Source organism: Pinus tabuliformis, chromosome X (assembly GCF_031772625.1).
Source record: "Pinus tabuliformis cultivar Carrire ecotype Pingquan chromosome X, CPIR1, whole genome shotgun sequence".
NCBI lineage: Eukaryota > Viridiplantae > Streptophyta > Pinopsida > Pinales > Pinaceae > Pinus > Pinus tabuliformis.
This window is the reverse complement of record NC_142308.1, coordinates 1,655,964,277-1,655,975,779: the sequence shown is the minus strand read 5'-3', so window position 1 is coordinate 1,655,975,779 and position 11,503 is coordinate 1,655,964,277. Positions and strand designations below refer to the sequence as shown.

General features: G+C 33.6%; 1 protein-coding gene across 1 annotated transcript; it reads left to right on the top strand.

Moving 5' to 3' along the window:
- Window positions 1-5,214: 5,214 nt before the first annotated feature.
- Window positions 5,215-5,640, top strand: LOC149146362 (antifungal protein ginkbilobin-like protein). The gene has a single exon (XM_089452733.1). It carries the CDS (start codon window positions 5,215-5,217, stop codon window positions 5,638-5,640), a length of 426 nt encoding a protein of 141 aa, XP_089308859.1.
- The last annotated feature ends 5,863 nt before the right edge of the window (window positions 5,641-11,503 follow it).

The window sequence follows — 11,503 nt, the reverse complement described above, 5'->3', positions numbered from 1 at the left end:
TCATCATGAGTTTCCTTTACTACCCTTTCACCATTAGTAAGCATTTCTTGTAGCAACTTAGTCAAATCTATCTTCAAATCTTCCATGTCTCCTTTCAGTTTTTCTTCTATACCATCCATCTTAGCATCCATGCCATCCATCTTAACTTGCACACCATTCATATTAGCTTCCACACCATTCATCTTAGCTTCCACGCCTTTCTTTAAAACATAAATCTTAGCTTTGGTTACCTTTTGTGAGAGTGAAATTTATTGCACTTGGTCTCGTAATTTTGTGAGAGTGTAATTTGTTGCACTAGGTGTTTCCATTTTCTTTCTTCGGGGCACCAATTAATGATAATTATGTTTCACTATTCCCTTTGAACTTCAAACTAATTTTTCAACCCAAACTTATGCAAAACTTTAAAAAGACTACACAATTTTTTTTGCTTTGTAGAAGCTTGATATTGAATCTATTGTATCTCTATAATTGCTAATCTCCTGGGTCTGAAATTGTTGCCTGCTTAGCCCTCTGAGTCCTCTTTCCAATGCCACTAGTCTGATCAAAATTGGATTCTCCAAGAAAGAGTTATGCCCAATATCCCAAGATGACCTAATTATATAATTTTTTCAGTAGAGCAAAATTGTACGACATTCCACGTGTCACTGTTTTGACCTTCAAATCTAAAAAAGATAAATAGAAAACTAAAGTCCATCCTCTTTCTGTAACGTCTTACAAAATTTTAATCTAATGCTCAGAGAGAAAGTTATGACAATTTACCCAAGGTCACGTGTTTGGAATGTAATTCGAGAGTCTACAAAAATGCTCACTTCCTCAGATCATATCTCTGAAACTATAGCAAGACAAGATTTGAAATTCAGACCCGAGGTTCTAAACGATTTTAGCTCAAATAAGTTTTTTTTAGCTTCTGAAATGTTGCAGAATAAAAGTTATAGCGAAAATGCCACGATGACCTGTTTAGAGCAGTGAAATCCTAGAATCCAAAGCTCTGATACCAAATGTTATGAAACCAGCTCACAAAAAGATAGAAAAGAAAGATCAACGCCTTAGAAATCAACCTCTTCGAGGGGTAAACCTCCTTTACATTACACAAATGAAAAATTATTGGATGATACAAATGAAAAAACCTTCTTTCTATATATAGGAGTCTAATGGGTCACAATATAATCAAATCTGACATAACAATAATAATATAAGGGCACAACAATAAGAATAGTGGGCTTCTATGGGGCATAATAATAACAATATGGGGATAATAGGGGCACAACAATAACAATAAGGGCTACAATGACAATAGTAATGGGGGAATCACTAGTATTATAGGTACCTAACACTTATCCATAAATTAAATTTGTTATATATAAAGCCTTCCACTAAAAAAATTCACTTGGAGCAATAAGTGGACTTGACTAGGCCATATTACTTCTTGATTAGACATATTTTTACTTTCAGATTTGTTATTATCCCAAAAAATATTTGTTATTTACAAAATCCTCCCTTGGATTAACTTGTATTGTAGGGCGATAACTCTTGATATCCCAGACATTATTGAATTCATGCCACTACCATTTTTCTATTATTTGATTTTAGAAAACTCACCAAACTTCAACAATCTAATAAAGAAGTTTTGAAGCAAGTGGGTATTCCAAAGCCTAGTTACGATATCCTTGATGAACTTGTCCTTCATAAAGTCAACCCAAGTCAAACACTTCTTCCTCTGCAACAAATTTCGGCTCCAATTTTTGCAACTTTCTGGCCTCGTAGACCTGTATTTTTTGTCCCTCTATAATTATTACAACTTCGCACATGTGACTGTTTTTAGGGAAAAGTTAAGTCTTTTTCTTCTTCCACTAGGCTTGCTCTTTTCTTCTAAGGTAATCGACCTATTTCGTTGATCTCTTTTCTTCCAGACTTTGGCTTCTTTTGAGGAATCTACAATTCGGCTTAGCTGCAATAATGATACCCTAATCTTCGCACGTCTGACATGATGCAACCCAAAATCAATCTCGAAAATGCTTCAATTTTTCTTCCTTGAGTTCTTATCTTCTTTGATGGTTATTAGGATCTTATTCCTTGTAATAAAAATGGATTGGATCCTTCTCAAATGAGGTCGTGTTTCTCTTATATATAGGCTTCTTGGATGCACTCAATAGGCCGACTTGACATCTCTTGAAGGCCGACTTGTTGATTGCAGGCTGACTTGATCTTGGAGGGAGTATTATGACACTTTTTGACTTACAATAATTCCCTTGACATGATACAATATGCCAAATGGAGTATTTTACATATTACAGTGACTCTTTGACTACTTGACTTCAATAAAAATTCCTAGAAGTACTCAATGGGTGCTTGACCTAAAACTAAATTGACCTTGAGCATGAAACCCAGGTTAAAATAGTAGTAATAATAATAATAATAATAATAATTTTTCTTTATTTTTACAATATACAAGAATCAAGAGCATGTTTCATATTTATGAACACTGAACCTAGTTACCTATTTCAACAAGCAAGAGGGGAAGGATCTAGTAAAGGTAAAACTGAGAAAAATAATAGCTTTGAGGCTCTCAATTCAGTGATTGAAGAAGGTGAAATTCTTGAAACCTATGTCTACAAAATTTAGGATAACGACATGAACGAGAGAAAAATAGTGAATCCATGTCACCATTATAAAATGATCTAATACTAGGGCAACAAACAGTGGAATCTTTGTTGGAAGAGGAAAAATTCCTCTCCCCTAAAAGATCCAAATTGGGTCCTTCCTTTCCAAGATCAGCTAATGAGAAGTTGGAGGTAGAGAAGAAAAAAGAATTAGGAAGGCTCCAATGGAAGGTTGGTTGGCAGGCCACTAGAGAGTTAAGGCACGAAAAAGTAGAGAAGCATAAGGAAATGGGAACACATGTAATATTAGGTCCAAAACAAATGGGATATAGATAAACTAGAAAAGGAGGCAACTCAACCCTTTAGCAAGGGGCTACTCATACAACATGTAAGTAATGAGGGATATCTCCTAGAATTGCAAGGGATTGAGGTTAGAAAACAAATGGAGGAAGTGATATCTTTGATCAAGAAAGAACGACACTTAGATTTGCTACTCGAGCCGACAAAAATGGGGGACCTCTTGGTCCTCCAAAATTAGCACAAGATTTGGAATAGTAGTGGGATTCATTCCATTAGTGTATGAGGAGCTTCAGGAAGGATATCCACCAAGTGGTCTCAATATTCAATCAAATTGATAGAATCTAGTTTAACATTTCACTCATTGGCCACTTTTTTTCTACATATTCCTTCAAATCATGTATGCTTCATTGTCAATATTTACATGCCTGTTCAATGTAAAGATAAACATGATTATTAAATTTCTTTAGTGGCCCTTGGGGATACAATTTTTTGATCAGAGTGCATGTTAGGTGAAAAATTCAATACAAACCCTACATTAGTGAGATCTCACATTCAAAATCAATTCCAAGAACATTTAGAATATCTTATCCATAAATTAAATTTTTTATATATAAAGCCTTCCACTGGAAAATTCAATTAGAGCAATAAATTGACTTGACTAGGCGATATTGCTTCCTAGTTAGAGATATTTTTAATTTCAGATTTGTTCTTATCCCAAAAAATATTGGTTAGTTCCAAAATCGCCCCTTGGATCGTAGGGCGATCGCTCTCGATATATCCCAAAAAATATTGAATTCATGGCAACACTGTTTTGCTATTATCCGATTTCAAAAAACTCACCAAACTTCAACAATCTAATAAAGAAGTTTTGGAGCAAGTGGGTATTGGGAAGCCTAGTTGCTATATGGGAGAAATATTTGAAGCACTTGAATCTTGAATAAAACAATGGGCTCGAGACTAACAATCGAAAAAATAGGGAAATATACAAGGGCATGAAAAAAAAAATTGAAATTATACAAGATAAGTTGGAGAATGTGTTAGTGAAACATTCTCCATTGTAAGAAGAAAGGGAAAAATTCACAGCATATCATAAATATTTCAAAGAGGAAGAGAATATTTGTCATTTAAAATCCTTGAGAATTTAGTTAAAGGTTGGAGATATGGACATGGAATTTTTCCACAAGAAAGCAAAAAATCTAGATTGGAAAAATAATAATAAAGAGATTGTTGCAAGAAGTATACAAATTTTAGATGTCATTTTATAAGTTAAAAATATTTCAATGTCAACTATATAAGTTGAAAAGATTTGTTATGGATTTGGTATATATAAAGAGAGAGAATTCTTATTCCATTAATAAGTTTTTTCAAACCGAGATTCATAATTCGTCCATTTTTTAATGTGGAACTAACATGTAACATTTAAATATTAATAATAGAAATTATTATTTTTTATAGGGAGAGCCTTATTGATGTACGTTTTCTATTTTTAATATGATTGGGGCATGTATTGACATTTTAATGTGTATAATATGAATCATAAATAAATATTTAAATGTCAACTATGTATATACTATATAAAATAAAAGGAATATATTTAAAATGTTATATGTGAACTCCATAATGAAAAATGGATGAATTACAAATCTCCCTAAAAACAAACATATTAATGGAATAAGAATTCTCTCTCTTTATATATAAAATCCATATTCAAATTTTTTATCTAATAAAATGGTATATATATATGCATTTTTTTGTCTTTTACTGAAATTGAATTTTGGAATAGAACTTCTATAGTTTAATTAACAATTGCACTAGATGTTGCAAAGTAAACGCATTGAAGAATAAAATCATTAAAGATAAAAAATAATATATATTATGCTAAGATTGTTTCCTTCCACATAGATTTGATTCACATTTCTTTCTCCTCTCCTAATAAATGTGGTTCACATTTCTATTTAAATATTAACCTTTCCTAGTAAATTTGGTTCACATTTCTATTTAAATATTAAACTATGTTCACATTTCTATTTAAATATTAAACTATCTCACTTTGGTTCACATTTCTATTTAAATATTAAACTATCTCACTTAACCAAAAATTTCAATCTCTTATAATTTATAATTCATTCATTTTTCTATTTCAATCTCTTATATTTTATAATTAATTCATTTTTCTAATACAACCTTATAGGATTATGAATATGCAACAAATGTCTTATAAAAGGGGCATGACCTCTGAGCAGATTGATAAGGTCGGCTCGCCATTTGAAAGAATTATTTCATTTGAGGCAGCCCAGCCAAGCCAAGCCAAGCCATGGCGATGAGAATCATGTCATTTGCCTTTGCTTTACCTCTGGTGTTCCTACTCGCAGTGGTGGGCGCGCAATCGCAATACAATTACCAGTGTAGCCCTCAGAAATTCGCAACCGGAAGTGAATACTCCGGGTCTCTGGGAGACGTGCTCCAGTTTCTGGGAAATAACGTTTGCTCCAACAGTTTCTGGTACACCGTGTGGGGGGACTGTCCCAACGATGCACCCGTTGTCTTCGGCTACGCAACTTGCGATCCCGCGCTCTCTCAGTCTGATTGCACCAATTGCGTTACTACCGCCGCCAGCGACGTCTTGAAGTATTGCCCCAATGGCGTTGCTGCTAATTTTACTGTTTTCCCCTATAATTACGGTCCTGATTGTAAAATCCGCTACGACCAGTACGACTTCTACGACCAGTACAACTTTTAGTATCAACTACTCTGCAACACGGGGAGATGCCAAATACCACTTTTGTTTAAATAAAACCCTAAGGAATCTCTCTCATCTCTGCAGAGATATTGCTGGGTACTGTGCTGGCACCTACCTCGTTTTCATCAATGTTCTCTAAATTGTTGTAGTTTCTAAGTTATGTTTTAGAATGTGTGTGGTGTGCGGTTGCGGTAGTCAGGGTAGGAATTTGAAATCCCAATCACCTGTCAAATTGGACGGTTTAGGTAATCCTAACACCTGTTTTCGTTATTTTAACAAAATAATGTTAACGGTTATGGAAAAAAATTGGCTGTATTTAACGGGTAAATTGCTCGTCAAATTCTATCCCTGGATGTAGTTTTCCATTTCAACTATCGACTTATAGTTGAATAGGTAAGCGTCATTATCCTTGATTGTTGTTTCTAAGTTATGTTTTAGAATGTGTGTGGTTGATGTAGCTTTCCCATTCATCTATTGAGTTATACTCGAATAGGTAGGAGTTATTATTTTCAATTGTTGTTGCTATCTTTTATAGAATTGTGTATTTCATACACAAATCTGATTTAATAAAATATTGTTTTTTTGTTTTCTGGCTAGGTTTATGGTGGGTTTTTTTTGTTGTTGTTGTTGTATATGTGTAGGATACACCATGTATCAATTTCATGTTCATTATGGAAGGAATTACACATAAGAAACATATTTTTAAAATGTTTAACCACCAACATAGATCCATCTTAAGTACATAGGTCTAACGTGAGCCAAAAGGGATCAAATTTCTTCATGTGCAATCTTTTTTAGAATGCGAAATACAATGTGTTACCTTTCATTGTTTAAATTGTAATTTGAATGCTAAATAGAGTATCTGTAAGACCAAATAAAAGTTAAGGGATCAAATTTCTTCATGTGCAATCTTTTTTAGAATGCTAAATACAATGTGTTACCTTTCATTGTTTAAATTGTAATTTGAATGCTAAATAGAGTCTCTGTAAGACCAAATAAAAGTTTTAACCATAAAAACATAATTTTTAGAAAATGATATATAATATATCTGTAATTTACATTAAAATATGTTACATCACATGTACATCCACACATTTTGTTATGCAAATTGAAATGGTTTAAAACAAATAAATATATAGTATTTTAACACCTTAATCAATGCTTAAAATCAATATAATCCTAACTGCTAGTTTTTAAGCCAATATATAATTTTTCAATTATTTATTTTTAATAATTTATATATATATTTCTAACGGCTAATTTTTAACCAAATATATTTTATTATTTTACTAATACTCTTTTTGACTAATTTAACTACTTTTCCAACAACTAGTTTTCAACAGCTAATTTTGGACAATGATGCATCCATACTATTTATTCCTTAAGATTGACTGATTCTTCACCTTGTCTGGATGTACCTTAACATTAAAATATTTTACATCACATGTACATCCAGACATTTTATCAAGCAAATTCATTTTTTTTAATAATATATTTTTAAGTATATGTTAATATTAATTCTTATTAAAATATTTTATCAATAATCCACACTAAATAATTTTTTTATATACAATATTAAAATGTTTTATTTTAACAAAAAAAATTATACATCCATCTTAAGTATGGATCTAACATGAGCAGAGAGGGATCAAATTTTTTCACCTGCAAATTTAGTGCAAAATACAATGTGTAATTTTTTATTGTTTAAATTTTATTTTTGAATTCTAAATAGAGGATATATAGGACCAAATAAACGTTTTAACCATAAATGACTCAGACAAAGAAATCCCCACAAATATAAATGACTCACAAAAGTCTATTGTATCATCCACACCCAACTCTAGTGTTTAGAGAAAAGTGGAAAAAAAGAAAGGTAGGAAAGAATAGGTTAACTCTCTCATGAGTTCTTATTGATCTTGGTCAACAAGATCCATTATTATGCATATGCCTTGAGCATCTACTATATGTAATTTTGTTCATTTCTTTTTCAATAAAATTGTGATTTTTCCCAAGGAAAAAAAACATTAAAATATTTTTATAACTTAAAAGAATTACACATCTTAGATAAATATATGAATATAATAGTTCTGTCATTAACTTAACCATTTCTTTTACATCTAATTGGGAGATCTGCATCTCGAAGAGTTTCAGTTGTTACAACACTTTTTCTATGGGCCCTAGATGGCCATATCGGGTGGGTCTACGCCTTTGCTCCCACCCCGTGCTCTAGATATCGCTAATTTTAACTCATTGGTTGTAAATGGGTTGCAATACCAGAAGGAAAATAATTATTGTATTACCAAGAAGTAAGAAGAAATTCCAAAGTAGGTCAAGGTTTTTGTACCATAGTCAAGAGCATGAACCCAACTAGCTGAAAGTGGCTTGGTAGGCCATCTGAAGGGGATCTGGACCTCCTTATATTATGTAAGGTTGTGGGTTGAAAAAAATTAGAAATCCATGATTAAGGGTTCCATAATTTCGACTTTCCATGGAAAAGTTTTTTTACTTTATTTCTTAAGAAAAAATATGATCAAGATTTGATATTTCGAAGCAAGCCTTACTTCTTGAGTTCCCAAGCTTATATTTGGATTAACAGATTCCATATTTTAGTGTTGAATCAGATGTACCATCTTCCATCCTTGTTTGGGTAAACCTCCGCCATTTTCCCCTGCACTAATGGAATGATACTATTTCCATAAATATCGAAATTTCACTTGGGAAATACGTTAATCAAGGCAAGCCAATAGAGGGGGTCCTCTCCTATGCAAGGATTTTGCCTGGAGGTAGATTTGGATAAGGGGATCCCAATAGCAATAACCCTAAATCTAGTGAGATGGACCCTTATTCAAGAGGTTATTTTCATGGTGGGTTCTAAAGAGGATCCCTAGAACTAGAAATGAACACAACATGGGCACGAAAACAATAATCAAGTACTATTATAGGGTTCTCATGAAAAGGTAGGCTCTATTTCATAGCTTATGACGTGAAAAAAGACATGGCTAATGCTACAACCTAATGGGGTGGGCCCTATGACATAGTGAAATGGTGTGGAAAAGGTAAAAAATAGAGTGGCAAGATCGATGTGAATCCTAACCCTATATGCTAGTTTCAACAATATACCTCAAGAAGGTAATAAATGTAGTGAAATCTCCATGTTCTTGTGCAAGAGATAGCCAAAAATGCCTTATGAAATCATGAGTAGCACGATAAAATAATAAAAATACATGAAAAATACCCCTAAGAATGAAATGTCTAACATAAAGAGGTATGGTCAATGTGAAAGGAGATATTTTTGACTCATTTGCCCTGTAAAAAAGAGGAAAGTTTTACCATCGTGTTCATTTTTTACCCACAATGAGACAAATTTTGGAGAAATGCTCTTGTAGTAAGAATTTCTTTTCATATCTTAGAAGCATCAAGCCATGAAACAATATGTCATCACCACTAGGTTAGAGCTCTTAACCTCCTCTTTCATTTGATATGAGGTTTTGTCGTATTTTTCCTTGAAACTTTTATGCAGGGGCTGCCCTATCCAAGTCAAGTACGCCAATGCATTTTCATGGAGCAAAAGCGGAGTTGTTATGCCCTTTAACTCTCCCTTTTCCCAATGGTAGAGTGTTAAAGGGAGTTTTTTCAAATATAGAAGAGGTAAAGTAGGCGTTTGATCCAATATTTTTATATATAGATGTATTTTGATGTTTTCTATGATGGGTTTGTATGGATTGCAAGAAGTTGGACTAGAAGGGAAGAGAACATGAGCCAGATAATGAAGTTTTCATGGTAGTGCCACACTATGGGTGTGTCCAACATGATTGGTAGTCTTATACGCCATGTGGCCATGAGGAGAGGGCCATCATTGGAGTAGATATGCATAGCCTTAGCGCACTTGGTGAGGCAATCTATGGCCACAATGAAGAAATTGTTATCAGTGGATGAGGTAGGCTTACAATCCATGAAATTGACACCCCTTTTGCAAAGGAGTTGATAGAAATTATAGGATGAAGAGAAGTAAGATGGGTGCACATTTTATGGGTATATATTTGACAAGGATGACACCTTTAGACCACATTCATATAATCCTTCAAGATCAATGACCAAAGTTCTTAGCGGATAAGATTTTCTGGGTAGTGGCTAAACTAGAGAGATGACCACTACATGCTTATGCATGGTAGTCATTCAAAAAAAATTTAGCCTCTTCATGGGTTAAGCATTTCCTTAACACCAATTTAATCCCATGATGATAAATGGTATCATCTATGATGAGGTATGGTTTGGAATTATGGAATATGCATTGACGATCATCACAAGACAATTCAGGCTAAATCTTTTTAGTTTGGAGATAGAGTAGGATAAACTCAGACCAAGGATCATAAGTTCTCAAGGGGAACAAAGACTCATAAGGAAAACAATTCGTATCTGTTGTTGCATCAGTATTAGGAGGAAGGTCAAATAAAAACTCTATGAATAACAATGATTTCTTGGATTTTGTGGCCATAAAATCCAAGTTAAACTCATGGAAGATAACAATCCATTTGGAAGACTTTCCCTCAATGAATTACCTACTAAGAAAATGGCGAATGGGGTTGGATTAAGAAATGATGACAATATTATTCAATAAAAGTGAATGTCTAAGCCATTTATCAATGAAGACAACAACTAGGGCCAACTTTTTAATTTATGGATAATGAAGTCCCCCCCTGGCCCACTAACCCTTTGCTAAGGTACTAAGTTATGTGGTCATTGTGGTCTGCATCCTCTTGGACAAGAATAATTCTGAGAGTTGAATCAGAGGTTGTGAGATATAAAATTAAATGTTGACCATAGTTATGGGGGATCAATAGTGGGGCTGACATGAAGGCCTTTTTCATGACATTCAAAGCTTATTATGCTTGGTAATCTCATATAAAACATGTATCCTCTTTTAGAAGGTACCAGAAACACTTTGTGAGCTCAACATAGTTAGAAATGAATCAATGTAAGAATTTCTCCTTTCCTGACAAACTCTAAAGTTGAATGATAGTGTGAGGAGGAGAAAAATTGAAGATCACCTCAACCTTGAGAGTATTAACCATGATCGCATATTATGGACACCATGAAGCTTAACAATTATCCAATAACAATGCAAAATATTCATTTGTGGTGATTCAGACAAATATTATGGTAGCAACTTACATAAATATGCCTCATAGTTGTGGAGGATGATCATATCGTTGAGTAAAGTGAGCAACAAGGTCATCCAAGTAGGCCTCCATAATTTTCTTGATGTCATGAAAAGTATAAGATATGCCCCTGTTGACAGTGATGGACCCACCAAAATTCAAGGTGATCTCCTTTGTAAGAAGCCTCAAGTAGACATCAGACTATTTGGAGTAGGAGTCCCAGTATTGGGTGGTAATGTAGTGCCTTGACTGTGATAGCACGTAGAGATAAGTATGATGACTTTGGTCGGAAGCAAGTTTGTGACCTTGAAATGAGTCAAGTGAGATGCATGGGGGTTCTAACACATGGATGGGAAAAGGAAGTTTGTTAATCCAACAACACACATTCAACAAGATTCATACAATTGCATATAAATTATTTCATAAGCAAATGCATAAGTTAAAAAACATACATTGCTAAAGCAACCAGAATAGTCCAATTACAATAACAACATATGCATGAAAACGTGTTGGCTCAGTTATTAATATTATAACTGAAATTTCCATACATACATACACCATTGACAGCCACTAGCCCCAATAGTGGAACATTACAGTCAAGAACACTTGCTCCTCTAAAGAAGTATACTCGCTCTACATTGTGGAGAAGCCAAGGATCGTCACAATACTCCCAAGCCTTCTCTAAGCCTAATCCTAGCCAAAGG

What these genes read in the sequence shown, in the direction of transcription:
- LOC149146362 (XM_089452733.1), top strand. Translation starts at nt 5,215, where the DNA reads ATGGCGATGAGAATCATGTCATTTGCCTTTGCTTTACCTCTGGTGTTC.